At 40.8% G+C, this 17,527-nt stretch overlaps 1 protein-coding gene across 3 annotated transcripts; it reads left to right on the plus strand.

Moving 5' to 3' along the window:
- Window positions 1-75: 75 nt before the first annotated feature.
- nktr (natural killer cell triggering receptor) lies at window positions 76-14,224 on the plus strand. Of its 3 annotated transcripts, XM_070852612.1 has the most exons (17): window positions 76-159; window positions 2,063-2,141; window positions 2,748-2,822; window positions 4,437-4,544; window positions 4,905-4,949; window positions 6,285-6,372; window positions 7,082-7,111; window positions 7,380-7,525; window positions 8,262-8,472; window positions 8,612-8,788; window positions 8,902-8,989; window positions 9,459-9,607; window positions 9,692-12,397; window positions 12,584-12,664; window positions 12,875-12,934; window positions 13,640-13,741; window positions 13,950-14,224. In XM_070852612.1, exons 2-17 carry the CDS (start codon window positions 2,084-2,086, stop codon window positions 14,017-14,019), a joined length of 4,194 nt encoding a protein of 1,397 aa, XP_070708713.1. In that variant the 5' UTR covers window positions 76-159; window positions 2,063-2,083; the 3' UTR covers window positions 14,020-14,224. The 3 variants fall into 3 exon arrangements, with proteins under 3 accessions (XP_070708713.1, XP_070708714.1, XP_070708715.1); XM_070852613.1 differs by lacking the exons at window positions 76-159; window positions 2,063-2,141; window positions 2,748-2,822; window positions 4,437-4,544; window positions 4,905-4,949 and adding an exon at window positions 6,655-6,680 and having other exon boundaries at window positions 6,143-6,372; XM_070852614.1 differs by lacking the exons at window positions 76-159; window positions 2,063-2,141; window positions 2,748-2,822; ... (1 more) ...; window positions 4,905-4,949; window positions 6,285-6,372 and adding an exon at window positions 6,388-6,680.
- Window positions 14,225-17,527: the final 3,303 nt, after the last annotated feature.

Consider the following 17,527-nt stretch of genomic DNA (forward strand, 5'->3'; position numbering starts at 1 on the left):
ACAAAACCACAACAAATCTGCTACGGATACTCGGGAGGGACAAAATCAGTCGTGGGTATCTTGCAGCGCACCAGCCGTTTTAATAAAAGTGCAGTTAGCACATGCTAACAATCGGCCGTCAGTGACTAGCTAAACTGTCTGGCTAGCTACTGCACAGAGGTTAGTTGTGTCATTTGCCACTTTCGACATCGTGTAATCTGAATTGTATCGTTAAGTTAAATGTTATTTATAATAGTGACTGACAGAAATGTAAGCTAACTTTAGCCAGTTAACGGTAGCTGTTAGCTCAATCGTTTATGCTAACGCGGCTAGCTGTTGTTAGCGAACGTATGTAGCTATTGAATCGTTTCTGATGTTATTTCTCTAAACGTGACTCTCTCGTCGTTCTGTGTCAGTCGAAACAGACAAAGCTACGAATAAAATAAAATGTATGCTCTTCCTAACGTTATGCAAAATGTGGATATGGATAGTCGTGAGCTAATAGTCAAATAAATGTTGGTTGTAGTGACCCGTAGTCCTCTGCTTGGATTGACAATATCTGTGGTCCATTAGCTACATTTATATTGATTGCTCTTAAATAATTGATCAGGCGTATTAGCTGCTGGGATCTGCAGGACTTGTAGGACACGAAGGTCATTTTGGCTCCAATTTATCCAACCAGCTATATGACAACAGCTTTGTGCAGTCGAGACTGCTCTTGAAGCTGAAGTCGATTATTGCTTTCTATATTTAGAAGGGAAGTTTTACAATGTGAGTATACCAATCCCAGACCACCAAAGATTTGTAACATGAGTTTGGTGATGAATGCAATGTGTTCCTGTCTTTGAGCTGAGCAGTGGTAGCTGAAATGATGGGTTTTATAGGCCACTTTATAATCTAGTGCGATAACATGGTTTAATATTGATTTATGAATGCAGTGTAATTCAGATGCACTGGTCCAGTTGCTTTTTGCTTTGAAGTTAGATACAGATACGTTAAGTTGGAGAAAGTCTTCCATATACCCTTCTGACTGTACTTCTGAGCTTGCTCTTTAATATCCCATTGCTGGTACTCAATAAATGTTTTCATCGAGTGGAGGCCACATCTCTTTCCCAGTGGGCTGCAGCTGATCAGTGCCCTGAAATTAGGTCCAGTATGCTATTCCCTGTGTTTGACTACTATCCCCCCCAGCACACACCATATGAGGAAATAATCATTAGATGTCAGCACAGTGGCTGAACATTTTCTGAACAGTATGCCACCTATATCATGTAAATTCTGACATTAACTCTTCATAAATCTAGACATTACTGACAGATTATTAGACATTCTGCTTTTCTTGCAGCCTTGTGCTTTCTTTGCAAGAAAAATAATGTCTTGCAAAGCAGTCTTGTTACTCTGTGCATGCAAAGTGCAGAGAAACAAAATATTGGATTGTAGTTTTAATTAACAGTTTATTGTTCTTTTTTGTGCAACAGTAGAGAAACACTGACATTGAACAAGCTAAGGCAGGGTTTTGCAAACATGCTGCCATGATTTATTAATGATTTGTTAACATTGTGAGGCATGGTGCTGCAATTGGTGTTTGTTGACATTCTCAAAATCAAACGAGGTAAAACCAAAAGGCCACTGACACTCCTAGAAGATAAATTCATGTCCATTCCCCCCGTCGCTATGTTGTTGACTAGGCTCAGTAGTAGCAGCAGTTTGTGACATTTCACCGTCTGTAAGCTGTCAGTGATATCCAAGTGGACGGTGGAGACAGAGTTAAAAATGAACAGCAAGGAAGCTGTGTTGTGCTCCGTTTGGTTTTGCATAGCAAGTACATTTCCCCTTACACCTCTCTCTCACTCCCCTCCCATCGTTCTCTCTCCTCCCCCCTCTGTTTCTATCCTCCGTCGCTGTCTTTTAGTCTCTCCACATTGTTTTCCAACACACTCTTCTAATTTATGCTGTACTTTATCAGTGTACACTGACAGATAGAAAGTGAACCTGATAAAAAGAGGGCATTGCTGCTTCTCTGATGGAAGGCAGCCTTATTATTTTTCCTGCTTAGCTTTTTTGCATTCTTTCTACATTTTAGGTCACCTGGACTTTGATCACAATGGGGGTGAAAGACCGCCCTCAGTGTTACTTTGATGTGGAGCTCAACCGGGAGCCAGGTAAGAGAATTTTAAATCAGTTTATAGGTATGAGAATTCGTTAGACCTGTAAACAGCCACACTCACTTTCATAGCAGAATACTTTGAACTGATGTTATCAATAAAGATGTTTAAATTGTATGTATGTAGTTTGCCTTTTTAACCTTGGAGCTTTTATTGATATTCATTAGGTTGTACAAAACTGGAACATTGGCTCGTTAGACTGGTTTCAATCTAATAACCATGTCTATACTGGAATGATTGTATTAAAGTTTATCCCTGAGAAGCTGTTAGAATTAAGTGGTTTTCAAGAAGGAAACATGTGCAATTGATGTGAATGTCAAGAAGACACAGAGCAGTCTACTGGCTCAAGGCTAAATGCACGAAATTTTACTCTGGGAGGGACAAAACAATCCCCCACCATGTGCGTAAGAATCATTTCAGATTTGCCTCGTGCTAAAAGTTTCTATAACGTCTATAGTATGTCCATAGGATACACCTAAATGTTGGAAACCAGTTAAAATGTCATATTGATGATACCTCATATCATCCTTATACAAGTCTAATGTTATATAGTTACAGAGTGGAGGGAGCTAACATTTTTCTCTTTTTCTCTGTGTTTTATAGTTGGGCGCATTGTCTTTCAACTTTTTTCAGATGTTTGTCCCAAGACAAGCAAAAACTTTCTCTCATTGTGTACAGGTGAGTAATGCTTCACTTCATAACATGCTTTTTTCTACATTTATTATATTGAAACCTGTTTGAGAGCATAACATGAAACTGGTCTGTTTGCTGTCTCAGGACTACAACCGGTGAACTAAAGTACTCAAATTTGAAAACAGTTATTATTGATTTCTCCAATAAAATCTGAGACTTACTGAGGTTTGCTGGTGGGTCAAGTGGCCAGTGTGCATACTCTTACGACTTCACAACTATAATTTTCCGGGTTTAAAATTGGGCCAGTTCCTTGTGACATTACTTATCTTTCATTCTAATCTTTCCTGTCTCCACCCTAAAATAATTATAATGAGTAGATAAGTCTAAGATGGCTGTGTGGACGGCTGCCTCAGTGTGTTGGTGCGCATTGTTTTGTCTTGATTTTGTTTTTAATTCTTACTGGACTATTGAAAGTATAGGCACCTCTTATTGCCTATCTAACTCTTTCATTTTAAAAAACAGATATAATGTACATTGTGTCATTATATATTTTACCATAGTCTGTATTGTAAATATTGCTATTTTATCTTTTTATATTTTTCATGTATGTGTCTTGATTATGCACCAATATACCATGGCAAATATCTTGTAATGTGAAAACTTACTTGGCAATAAATCTAATTCTGGTTCTAAATCCTGATTTCTGAATTCTAAATAAATAAGAATATGAAATTTGGACTGAAAATAAGAGCGCTCACTTTCCGTGGGTGTTAATTGTGCAGTGACAGATGGAGTCACTCACTGGATGGATAGTGGGGGGTCCTGGTCCATCTACCTCCATATTGCATCCCACTGAGTAGAACACGGTGTACTGTAGTCGTAGTGGTCTGCCTGGAGATAGCAATAAATCTGCAAACAGACTGCAGATCGATCCTCCGTCTCATTTTTCACCCCACCTAGCCGACAGGAATGCGATGCTGGCAAAGGCAGACATGGGAGACGGCTGGTTAGTCTCTTCCTTTTCCTGGACACAGAGGCACAACGTAACGCAGTAATATACACTGTTCTGATACTAATTCTGATTCAGCCGGGCAGTATGCTGTGGCTTTCTCAAAGTGTCTTATGTGTCCTTTTAGAAGGGGATCAGCTCACACCATTAGAAACCAAACCCTTGGAACAATGCTGAAGCCAGTGAAGCAAACCACTAGAAGATTAGCAACCTAAGCTGCCCATTTAAACAGCCAGCCCTCTGTCCTCTGAAAACACCCTTAAACACATCAACACATCTAATGAAATCTCTGCCTTCATGCTTCTTTTCACCCTAGGGGAAGTGAAGTCCAGGGGGTAATAGCTTTGTGGGCCAATTTTCTGTCTCCTGCCTGTATCACCCCTGTGGAAGATTTAATGAATTCTGCAGTCCTGTGTAGGAGTATTGACAACTGGATGCCTGGACACAAAGGCATTGAGTTTATCGAAACCCCCTTCCCCAAGTGTGGTTTCACTCCCTTGTTTAGAATAAACCCCATGTGGCAACGTTCAGGACTAACATTTCTTAACATTGCAAGGCATCTGGTATACACACAAGCACTTCATACAGAAGCTGCTCTGTTGAATGAGTTGTGTTTGATGAGAGCTCAGTTAACACACATTTTATTGCAGGTGGAAAGGGAATCGGCAAAATCACAGGGAAAAAGCTGTGCTACAAAGGCTCCACATTTCACAGAGTTGTAAAGAACTTTATGATCCAGGGAGGCGACTTCACTGAAGGTAATCATGTCTGAAGTATGGCCTTGTTTACATCGAAAGTGCCCGTTTAATCAGTGTGACCGAGTTAAGAAAGTCAGCCTGTGTTCACGCTGTTCCACCTTTTTGAAACTAGTGTTTCAGTTTTTATGTAAAGCCCAATGGAAAGCAACAGAAGAAAACACTGCTGGTGTGAAGAAGATGCTGCATCTGATTTGATTTTTTTTTTTCTTTAGAGAAGAGTGAAATGCTCTCATAGGTACAGATGATAAAAAATGATGGACACTCAAAATTGATCTGGCAGCCACTTCAAAAGTCCCTTTTTGCCCTACAAACATGCTGATGAGATGGTGCTAAATTAATTTATTATGTTAATATCTGCAGGAAATGGAAGAGGAGGAGAGTCCATATATGGTGGCTACTTTGAAGGTAATGGGGATATCATATTATCTAATTAGCAGTCTACATTGTTGATTATACCCATGAGCCTATGATTTAGCTAGTTCTGCATGAGCATTGTGTTGCATGTGCCTATTGTGGTAATAATGTTTTTTTTGTGAGTTTTCCTATGTATGACTCCATTGACCTTCACTTTTCCATTGTATAGTGCTGTCTTCTATTTAGTATCAGTAGTGGGCTTTATCAAATCAGCATGGAGAGTAGGCATTCTCTTTACTGAAAGCTACAATCTTCCTGCCTAAAATTTTCAACATATTCTTTTATTTATAGAGTGGTCTTTTGCAAAATGAGAAGGTAAGAGATGTACACAGCTCAGTAACACCATGTCAACATTGTCCCCACCACCTTCCTCTGTCAGTAAAAACAGTGCAAATGTTTGCAAAACCGCAGGTGCAAATTTGTACCAAAGGGATGTTACGGCAGTTTTTATTCAAACAGCTACCCTGTTAGACCCCCCGAAGCCTCAGGCTGCTCAGATTACTTTTTATGTTACACGTGGTATTTATAGCCACATGACTGCCATCACATGTAGTCAGATGCAGGCTGCAGGTCGCTCTGCTCAATAGGAAGACTCATGCAGCACCACAGTGGACATGAGATATATCGCAGCATGTATAAAGTATATGCAGATAAAATAAAGATTTGGGAGGTTTAGCTGTAGTGTGTTCAAAATGAGAATAACTTTCATGAATGCAAGTACCTGGATGATATTTAGGATTTCTGAGCTTAACAGAGATTTATTTTATTCTATATGGAGCCAATTAACTGATATGATCTAGTATGTTTTCTGTCTTCTATTGTAAGGATAATTCCATACTTTAGTCAATTCAATTGTGTATGCTCTTCATCTCTGTGGACCAATTTGCCAAAGCATTCAATGGCTTTGGTTTGCTTTGATTTATTAGGAGACTTGAAACTTGCATTTGATAAGTGATTCATCATAGCGAGTTGCAAGTTGTCTTTTTTTAAGTCTGATTTACTTCATTGTCATTAATTGCTCATTAAAACGAGTTATCGCTTGAAACCAATATGGTATTCTTTGTAGCTTTGTCAGAATGATGTTAATGATGTTGTAGTAATTAGTCTAAATCAGAAAGTTTGATACTCCAGAGAAAGACAAGAAGTAATAAACAAAAACTTTTACAAATGCTTTTATGGGAGGACTGGCTGGTGAGGCAGTGGTGATTAGGTTTGATGGATTAAAACAGTTCTCCTTTTTGTCCTGTTCTTCCCTTAATATTTCCGTTAATTTGTGTCAGAGAACGCTGTCTGAGACTCCGATCCCTGTTGCTCTGCTCCCAACAGATGAGAACTTCACTCTCAAACACGACAGAGACTTCCTGCTGTCGATGGCCAATCGTGGGAAGGACACCAACGGTTCACAGTTTTTCATGTGAGTTATCTAGAGTAAATCAAATCACTCTGCACCTTTTTAATAACGATGCCATTTAACTGACAGCTCACTTGCATTATTTATTTGCTTCTTTTGAATGTTTTTTGCTTTCTGTCCCTTTTCTCTGTTTTGAAACTGTAGAGTAGAATTTGTCATTGAGTGTGAACGTCAACAGTCCCCTCTCTGTGTACAGTTAGATTTCAGAGAAACATGGATTCATTCTTTTTTACCTACAAATGTGTTACATTCTTTCTCTTGCCGTTTTTTGTGTAAAATTTACAGAAACTCTAGCATCCTGCTCTTCCAAGGTAATGTGTCTCCAAGGCTGTGTTTCTCTCTCTCCTGACTGTATTTATCATTCAGTAGTTTGAATGTGCAAGTATTCTGCAGAGTACAGTGTTTATTTTGTATGATCCAAATATGGTCATTTAATTACCCACACTCTGTTGAGTGTTTTCACTGCCTGTCATGGCTGTTTATAATTCAACAGTCCAAATTACAATTGCATTCTAAATTGATTAGCAATCAAATCTCACAAATTCTGTACTTTTTTTTTTTGAGATTTTTCCCGTGGTACTGTAGCACCCGCACTTTGATGAAGTTGCTTGTTTATCCTCATTCTTTTCCTTCTTTTTCTTCTTTTCTCATGACCCCACCACTGTCATTGGTTGACCTTCCCCTGCGTCTTTGCTGGATTTTCCACAAACAGCACAACCAAGATGGCGCCTCATCTCGATGGGTAAAGCTTCCAGCTTTTTTGCTGAATTCTTTTGTCAGAATTATTAAAGCCCCTAAAAATTTTCTTTTTCTTTGACATTCAATATGCATGACTGCATAAGAAAAAAATGAAAGTTAAAAAGAGAAACAGCCAAAATTGTACTAACTTTGGCAGAAATGGTGTGTTCATATAGGATAAGTTTTCAGGGCCTTTGAAGATACTGAAATCATATAAAAGTCAAGTTGCTTTAAATTTCTAATGGGCATCAATCTTGTCTGCCTCTGTGCAGAGTCCACGTCGTCTTTGGTGTTGTCATCTCCGGCTTTGAAGTGGTGAAGAAGATCGAGGGGCTGAAGACTGATTCAGCCAGCAGACCTTACGCTGATGTGAGAGTGATGGACTGTGGACAACTTATCACCAAGTCTGCTAATGATGGCAAGTTCAGAAACTGATCTATTTTCACCTCAGGTTTAGAGATATTGTTTTTGGACACTGTAGTTTTTAGCGAATGTCACTCAAAGGGGACTACACAGTGCATTTGTTGGGGACTGCTTTCGGCCACTGATTTAAACCGTTATTGTTTTTGGTCTTTTCATGGGATATTTTGACAAGGAAAATGCAGAATATCACCAGATGTGTCCTTCAAATTACTGCTGTATGAAAACCTCTCCAGTGTTTATATTGATATAATGCTTCTCAAGTAGTTCTTCGTAAAAAACTTAAATATCCATTGTTCTGCAGTCATCTATACATAAGCGTACACCGTTTGTATTCTCTCTTCTGTTTTTGTACCCTGTTGGGAATAATGTGTGTTGCCTGTGTTTGTAACTGGGTCATATTTTGTGCTCATTCTGTAAGAGGTTGGCATTTTGATGCCAGCGTTCTCCCCCTCTGGCATTTGTTCGGGGCGTGTAACCTGATCTCCTGTTTAATGAGGATCAGCGAGGTGATCTCTGTAGAGTTCAGTTGGCTTTGGCCCACCTGCCTCTGCCAGGTCTGCTTTCATTGCCTCCAACACACAGAGAGGAATCAAATGAGGCCTTTGTGCCGTTGCACCACACTGAAAGTGATTCCTGGCATTTGAACTTCCCTTCTTATCATTGCAGTATTCTTAAAAATATGCATATTCTTTTAATGAAATTACATACATGGTGTATGTTTCTTACTTCAGTCCTTGAAGGCAAGAGGAAAAGATCTTCCCACTCTGCAGAGTCATCCCTCAATTCCCATGAGTCGTCCTCCTCAGTGGAATCTGAAAGTGAATCAGATGAAAAGCACAAACATCGCAAGAACAAGAGACATGCAAAGAGTAAACGGTCAAAAAAGAAAAGGAGAGACTCAAAGAAAGTGAAGAACATTGATGTTCTGCCCCCCTACCAAAGGTATTGTTATATCTTTGTTCCAGTCTGATCAATTTATCCAAGAATAAACACAACAGACATGATCCACTGTCAGCTTGAAGAGACAGGTTGGTTCTTTGCATAACAAAATATTGTTTTGCATCGTGTTGTGCCACTGAAGCTCTCACAGTCCTGTGGAAAGCCAGATGGTGGAGAGAGAGAATGAAGTGGAGGGAGAGAAGGAGCAGAGCGGGAAGAGAGAGAAGCCTGTAGTCCGACCAGAGGAAATCCCACCAGTGCCGGAGAACCGCTTCCTGCTGCGACGGGACATGCCATCTCAAGAGGACAAAACTGAGATGTCAGTTTTAAGTTGACCTTCATTTCTATAGTGTTTTATGGAATACATTTTAGCTTACACATCAAACAGTATACAAGTTATTACAGCAGGTGTTTTTGATTTGATCTTTTCAGAGTTGAGAAGGAAGAAACGTCTCTTTCAGCTGACCAGAAACCAGCAGTCTCCAAGTCAGGCCGAAAGATCAAAGGCAGAGGAACAATGGTATGCTCACCTCAGAAATTCACCTGTTGAGATTTGGTGCTTATGTACCAATTGTTTTGTAGTACTTTGTTTGTAATTTTATTTGATTGACTAATTCCAAGAGCCAAGATTTACAAGAGGACAATGTAATTTCTCTTTCACAAGAGAGGAAAGCAGAAAAAAAATGTCTAGCCTAAGAGTATGCTTTTTTTTCTTTTTTTCTTTTTCTTGTAGATTACCGGATAATTTTACTTTTTAAGAACTCTGATAATTTTTCAAACATTGGCGGAATTGGTAGCAACAGTAGACCAACAATACTGGTGTCAATGGGCCACAAGTAGACACTGCCTCTTTAAAGCGATCATAAGCCAAACAGACCTTTGCTGTAAATAATTGACCTAATTCATGATACCACAGCAAGCTCCCATTAAGAGTTTTGACATTTTCTTATTCATATAATTTGAGGTATTGATTTATTTTAACTTTTCAGAGATACCATACCCCCACAAGGTCTAAATCGCGCTCTGCATCTGTGGAAGAGCGCGGTAGTAGTGAAACTCCGCCACATTGGAAAGAAGAGATGAAGAGAACCAAAGTTTATCAACCACCAAGCATTGAGAGATGGAGCAAAGGAGACAAGTACGACTTCATATTTATTTTTGTAACGTAGAATAGCAGATTTGTTCTTTTTTTTCTTGCTTCACACGTCTCTTGACTTAACAGATTGAATGACCATTCCTCAAGCAGATGGGACGACAGAAGTGACTCTGCGTGGTCCCGGTCTGCAGAGCACTCCTCAGACTGCAGCTCTGAGAGGTCCAGTCAGCACCGCCAACAGAAGAAAGAGAAGAAGAAAGCCAAGCACAAGAAGAAGGCCAAAAAACGTAAACATGGCAAGAAGAAGAGCTCCAAGAACAAACCCCAAGAGCAGTCAGAGGGTGAAAAGTCAGTGTCTTCAGAAAGAAGGTCCAGAAGATCCCGTTCTCCATCTCGTTCCTCTTCAAATCAGCATCACTCATCAACTCGGAGGAGGCGGCGGTCTTCACCATCTTTTAGAGACTCACGCTCCTACTCTAGATCCTACACATCCAGTCAGTCCAGGTCCAGGTCTTATTCAAGATCTAGAAGCCTTTCTAGGTCTAGAAGTCTGTCTTTCTCTAGATCCAGATCTCGGTCCTATTCTCGATCCAGGTCAAGATCAAGATCCAGGTACAGATCTAGAACTCCATCCAGAAGGAGGAGTTCATCCAGATCCCCAAGAAAGAGGAAATCCAGCAAGCCCAGCACAGATGCCGTAATGCATGTGCCAGAGAAGCTTCCAGAAAGCAAAGCCACGCCTGTCCCAAGACTCCCTAATGTCCCGGCTCCTGAAAGTGTCCCTGTGATCCCGCTGAGCGACAGTCCTCCACCGTCACGTTGGAAACCTGGCCAGAAGCCCTGGAAGCCCTCCTACATCCATATTCAGGAAATTAAAGCTAAGGTAGCTTCCAGTAACAATTCCTCCACTGCACAAGCAGTGGATAATGTTACAGAAAAAGCACAGACTTCAGTGACACCAAAGTGTCTCCCGGGTGATTCTGAACGCAACAAAGCACACAAACCTGCAGGGCGCTCATGCAGCAGGTCCTCCAGAAGCAAGTCCTACAGCCGTTCATACAGTCGCTCAAGGAGTAGAAGTTACAGTAGGTCTAGGTCCAGGTCCCGGTCCAGGTCCAGGTCCCGGTCCAGATCTAGGTCCAGATCCAGATCCCCTCATCAGTATAACAGCAAGTCATCCTCTTACAGCAGATCAGACTCTGAAAACTCCCAGAAGGCAAGTAGCAACAAGAAGAATTCACTAGACAAGGAATGGAAAGAATATTACAGCTCTCTGAGGAGGATAAAAGATGTGGATAAGTACATTTCACTCACCAGTACTCAAGATGGTCAGTCAGCATCGGAGAACAGGACAGGCTGTGAGTATAGCCCTGATATCAGTGTCTCGAAGAGAAGTGGCTCTTTGGAGAAAATAAAAGAGAAAGATCAAGAGATGAAACATTACAGTTCAATGCTGGTGGAGAGCAGGTTTGAATGGGACAGTGACAGCGACAAAGTGAGCCAAAGCAACAGTGCCAGCCTGTCAATAAAGCAGAAACAAACAGTTCAGTCCAGCGAATGTCTTGACAAGAAGTTGTCTGCTCTCACTGGGTGGAATTCAGAAAGCGATTCTGAAAATATAACAGCCAGGACATTGGCCCTATCTGAAAAAGAGGAAGGGGAGGCAAGTTCAGAATCAGAAAATGAGACTTCTAAAAAGGTGTCTGAGGCAGTGAGCGCACTGGCACACAAGAATGTGACTTCTGGTCACTCAGAGGAAACTCCTGAGAAGGCCACAGAGCCAGGGAGGCACAAGAGCAAGAAGAAGGCCAAGCGCAAGCACAAACGCAAGAGAAGAAGCGAGAACAAAAGCGGCTCCCATCCATCCCGGAGTAAAGACAAAGGAAAGAGGTCTAAGAGGAAACATCAGAAGCTCAAAGAGACTTTTCACTGGCAGCCACCTTTAGAGTTTGGAGAGGAAGAAGAAGAGGATGAATTAAAGCGAGAGAAACATAGTCCTGGTAGAGTTGTCAAAGAAAGAGCTGGTTTGGACAGTATGAATGAAAAAGACCAAAGATTAACCTCTTTAAACAAGAGTCTTACTAGAGAAGAAGACAGGGGGGGACAGAGAGCAAAAGAATGTATTAGCCAAAATCCAAAACGCACCGAACCACATCCTCAGTCATCCAGCAGGAATGGTGCTGATTTGCCCAGTTTCACAGAGAAGGAGTCATTCGATGACATGGACATTTGCACCCCAGAGCATGATGCTGAAATTGTAGAACCTGCAGTGAATGAATTAATCCTAAAATCTACCTCAAAATCCTCTGATATGGCATGTAAAGATTTACCTCAGAGCAAAGAACAGCCTTCTGTTACCCCCACAACAACAGCTGGAGAACCGCAAGATGAAGAAACTACCGGCAAACACACTGGCACTGTAGTTAATTTCAAATGGAAGCCTTTGAAGGGAATGTTAGCTCTACAGAACACGAATGTGCCACCCATCACAATAAAAAACAAACAACTTCAAGAGAACCAGATCCCCAACACGCAGGGGGTGAGAATGGAGATAAAAAGCAAAAGCCGGGTCCGACCTGGGTCCCTGTTCGATGAGGTTCGGAAGACCGCACGGCTCAACCAGAGGCCAAGGAACCAGGAGAGCTCCAGCGAGGAAAGGTCCCCCTCTGTGGGAAAGAAGAAAGGAACGTCACACACGCGGTCCCCGAAGAAGTCCAGGTCCGCCTCCAGGAAGTCTCGGTCCGTTTCCAGTCACCGGTCCCACTCCAGAGGCTGGTCCCACTCCTACAGCAGGTCCAGGAGTCGCTCCCGCAGCTCCAGCTACTCCTCCAGGTAAGACACAAAGCACTTTGATTAACTGAAGCACATGAGGGCGCCCTCGGTAAATCTTTCTAAATGCTGGAGGGGCTTCTTTTGACGTAGATCAAGACTGTTGTGAAGTGATAAACTTGATGGATGTGAAGCATTTGTTCTAGCTCGGGCAAAACGTGATTTATAACACCGGCGTAATTCTTTTAGGAGCCGCAGCAGGAGTCGAAGGAGACACGGAAGAGGACGGTCACGCTCTCGCAGCAGCACGTATCGAAGTTACAGTCACAGGTACTCCCCGAAACACTGATTTAATAATCTATTGTGGCGCCTAATGGATCCCGAAGGGGAAGTGTTTTGAGCTAAAAGCACCTTGGAGCCTGTGAGGTTTCAGTATCACACTCTTCATTTTAGTTTTCAGCCATGTAGACTCCTCAGAAGAGTCCAAAGCCTCTCTGTCATGTTGTGTGTCTCACAGTCTTGTGTTTTTCCTCCTGTCAGTCGGACATACAGTAGAAGTCATTCCAGAAGTCGCTCTTCTCATCGCCGGCGGAGATCCAGGTCCGTTCCAGAGATAAAAATGTTTAATTGTTCATGTGAGGGGTCACTGAGTATCCTTAAACTCAGATACAAACACAGTTATGCATACGCTATTTTCAGATTGAAACACCACGATGTAATTTAATCTAATCACAATTAAATTAGGAATCAGGTGTGGCTTGCTGCTGTATTCATTTAGGGTTTGGAGGGATATTTATACACCTGTCAGTTTTCATAAGCTGTAATATAGGGAGCAATATAGTTTATATGATCACATGGAAACAATTAATTCACATCAAGCAGATTTTTATCTGATCATCAAATGAATTTTTTCCAGGTTTGTCAGATAAAATAAGCCACTAAAAGACATCACCCTGGACTGAAGAAATGTGTTTTTGACATTGTTCACCATTTTCTGAGATTATATATCCAGAAAATAATCAGCAGATTGATCAATAATTTAAATAATCGTTAGTTGCAGCCATAGAAGAGATCAATCTTATCTTAAGTTATTAATAGGAATAACCAATCAGTCTTTTTTTTTTATTAATCATACAGACCTGATAAAAAGGGCAACATTTAGATAACTGTGCATTGTATTTGTAATAAAATCAGAGATGGGTCTTTGACATAATGCCTGGACTTTGCTTTTCCTTGTATAACAAACATTATATAGGAGATATTCTTAAAATAACATCTCTGTTATCCGGCTGGATGTCAATGCAGGTCGGACTCCTACGACAGCTATTCCAGTCGGAGTCGGAGCGAGAGCAGGAGACGAGGGCGCAGACGAAGTGACAGCTACAGGAGCTCAGACCGCCGATCCCGGTAAGACGCTCTGCTCCCTGGTGAACCCTGACAGACAGTGACAGTGTGGAAGGTCTCACCACAGCCTTTTAACCCCCAGTATTGTCCTTCCTGCCGCTCAATGTTGGATTGCATTTTAATACCAAGACAGAACAAATCACTCCAAAGCCTTTTATACACAGTAAAAGTGCCTCAAAAGTCAAATGTTCCTAATCTCTATCTCTTGCAGGTCGTACCGCTCCTCCAGTCGCAGCTCTTCCAGGCGCAGAAGTCACAGTCGCAGCAGCCGCTACAGCTGAGCTCTTCAGTCTGCTGAGAGGGACAAAACCACAAAGTCAGGACACTGTGCAACACACAATACCAGTTAGTTATCATCTCAGATCAGAAAATAAAGCTCCAAGAGGAACAGTTGTATTCCATCTTGTAACTAGTTTAATACTGCACTGTGTCCCTCCTACATAAGCTGACATGACGACATTTGACTAAATGAAATTTATAAAATGTTATAAAATGTAAACAAATGTACACAAAGGCAGATCTCACTGCCGACAATAACTGAGTCGAATCTTGTCAACATGGCCACACTAGCAGCCTAGAGGTATAAAAAAAGTTTCTATGTGATAAATAATACAAAAAATAAGCTGTTTATATTCTATATTATCAAATATTTGTGGAATCCTTTTTTACTTATGTTTTTTATACACTGTAATGTACTATTACATGTACTGTAAGTGTCTAAGCTGATGTGTGTGAGGAGTTAATGGGTTGGTTAGTGGGTATAAATTGAGGTTATGCCTTAAATTCAGGGTCACGAGGTTGGGATTCTTCAATGGAAAAAATAACTTTTGTAGCAGTTCCAAGCTGTCATTTTTTCTTTGCTCCATTCGTTTTATTACTGTATCATGAATGTTAAAACTGTACTCAAAGTATAGTATTTCTGATTTTACTCAAACAGTTATGAATGTTTACACTTAATAAATACCACCACATCTTAAGCATTCTGTTTTTTTGTTTTTTCTCTTCCAGTGTTGAGCAGATAATCCTGCAAAGTTGTCAGTTTATGTCCTCAGATGGACTTTAGGAGAATTTGAACCTCTACAATGGCGCCATCTACCTTTCAATTCAGAACTGCAGTGTGTCTTTTAGACTTGTAAAATCAGTCCAGTGAGCTGCTTAGTAATGTCTTTATTCTGGTGGATTTAAGTATATGTCTCATGTCAAACACAATAACTGCACTGACCAAATACTTTTCTTATTATAGAATCCATTGTATTAGATGAGATGCAATTATAAGAGTCAGATGACTGCACAACTATAGTTTCACTCCCAGATCAGGGCACTTCATTGGAATAAAAAAAAGGGAAAGACGACTCCATTAAATTATTAATCACACTCAGAACTAATTGAAAATTTTGCTCCCTCCTTGCCAATATTTGCGTATACTCAAAACCGCTGGTGTCTGAGGTCCTGTCTCTCGCGGGAGCTTTTGTGAGCTGCATACTTGAAACCATGAATCGTCCATGAGATACACATCCTGTTGAATTGCTGCAGTTACTCTCCCATTTTAATCTGAATGCACAAGAGGTGCAGGCTGTGAATAAATCTACTGTTCAGGCCTGTTTTGTATGGAAGGCTCCCAGTTCAAATCTGGAGAAATAAAAGCTGTATAAAGCTGTGAGTTGGTTTTCAAATTATTTGTCAGCTAGAACACAATTTGTCCAGTTTGCTTGGTCATCCTCCTTCCTCCTTGTATTAAAAGGTGTGCCCCAGGGTACCATACCAGGACCACTGCTGTTCTCCAAATGAAGAAGTTTCTGCAGTCTGATACATGCACATACATAGTGATACATGCACAAATCACTGTTAAGTGGGAAAATAGTTCTCTTGGCCAATGCGATTGCTACTAAATGTTATTGCTTAATTGTTTTAGAAATTGTGCCTAATCTATTGCATAGTGTTTCCACTGTTGTAACAATGCTGCCCTCTTGTCTAGGTCTCTCTTGGACAAGAGATAACCCTGTGAAATAACAGGAAAGTCTAAAGTAACCTTGGAGAGACAAATCTGAGGGACCTGATAAGATATATTTTCTCTCATTTCTTTCTTTATTGTGAAATACTTTCAATACTGTCACTTTTTAGTTTAAAACATGATGTTTTTGAGTTTTATTCAATGTAATTTTGTTCAATGTAATTACAACTCGTGTCCACACTCAAGTCATAACCCAGACAAAGAGGCTTTCAAACCACCATCCTAAAGTATTTGCGTGTCCTTCTTTATAAAATCAACCTCACACACAAGCTGTAATTCACCAGATTATTTCATATCATTCAGTCCTTACGAAGCACATTGTTATCAAACAGGTCTCATTTGTGGCTCAAAATGGGATTTTCAGTCGCTTCTGTGGATGTGGACGCTTCACTTGAGTTCAGTGCCTAAGGTGTCATGAGGAAAAATCATTAGCCTGCTGTCACTTTTTGGTGAAATAGATGGTTCACTTTCGGTTCACCGAATTTCTCCTCCTCAATTTCTCCTTGTCTGAAATGTTAAACAGCAAAAGATATAAAATATTGAACACTTTTTTTTGCAGGTAGGGCAATCCAAACTGCATGATTACTTTGTTTACACACACTAGCTTAAATTAAAAACCTCTCAGTGCTTAATGTGCTTTGAGATTGTTGTCGGTCTGGGTGTCGATGTGTCAGCCCCTCTGAGTGACTGTATCCACACTGGTTGTTGTGGCCTCGGCTGAGTCCTGGACATGAAGTGATGAATGGGACCTGCTCCAGGTATTGATAAATTTTTTTCCCACCTTGTTATGACCGTATTGACTTCTGCTCCATACAGTCTGCTCAGGAATGAGCAATGGCAGCGGGCCCCAGGGATCCTTCAAAGGGGTTCAAGACGAGGCTGAATTACCAACCTCTGCTTTATATCACAGTAAACAGAATATATCTGAGTTTTGGACTGTTGGTGAGACAAAAGAAGACTTAATCTCAGACTCTGGGAGATTATGATGGATATTTATTATTGTATTGATCGATAAATAAATAATGAAATTTACTGTTAGCTGCAGCAATAGTGGCAATTAGGTTGTGGTAATTTGATGAATTTGTGCTGTAACACTGTGTGCACCACCAAAACACAGTTTGAATTGAAATTACAGAGGCTTTCAGGTGACACCTGCATAATTATCTAGCATGGGGGCCATGAGTTAATATCTAGTTTTAACACCTTTATTATTTCAGGTAATATTATGCTTTTATGGTGCACATTGTGCAAAAATGACTAAAACCACCCAAATTAATAAGATTAATAAGCAACTAATGCATGCAGAATAAAGACAATAGGCACTCAAAGCAGGTTATAAAGGCCCTGGTGTGATTGGGTTACATATCAATATTAGGAGGTTTTATTTGACTTTTTGCTCTCATGTGGTCAAATTAAACTGTGTGCACATGCAGCCACGTGCATTTCTCAGTTTGGAGAATTAAGGAGCATACATATGATCCTTATTGCCGGTGTGTGGCCATACATTGTGTAAATGGAGTTAAAATGACTTCTTGAACCTGACGAATGAATGAACTCTCCGACCTCCGCATCTGTCTGACCGCGTGACGTCACGCGGTTGCAGGAGCGCACAGTGAGAGGAAGCGCACCCGCGTTTGCGCCATATGGCCGAATGTCCTTCCCAATCCTCCTGCACACGCCAAGAAAAAAAAAAAAATCCAAGTACAGTACAAAGAATTGCGCCTGTCTCGCAACTCCACGTTAAACAGTACCGTGTCCCTTTAAAAACGTCTGACAAA

The sequence above is a fragment of the Pempheris klunzingeri genome, chromosome 21 (genome assembly GCF_042242105.1).
Source record: "Pempheris klunzingeri isolate RE-2024b chromosome 21, fPemKlu1.hap1, whole genome shotgun sequence".
NCBI lineage: Eukaryota > Metazoa > Chordata > Actinopteri > Acropomatiformes > Pempheridae > Pempheris > Pempheris klunzingeri.

Coding starts and splice junctions, on each gene's coding strand:
- nktr (XM_070852612.1), top strand. CDS start 2,084: ATGGGGGTGAAAGACCGCCCTCAGTGTTACTTTGATGTGGAGCTCAAC. Junction 8,990..9,458: donor TCAAAGGCAGAGGAACAATG/GTATGCTCACCT, acceptor TTAACTTTTCAG/AGATACCATACCCCCACAAG. Junction 9,608..9,691: donor AGATGGAGCAAAGGAGACAA/GTACGACTTCAT, acceptor TTGACTTAACAG/ATTGAATGACCATTCCTCAA.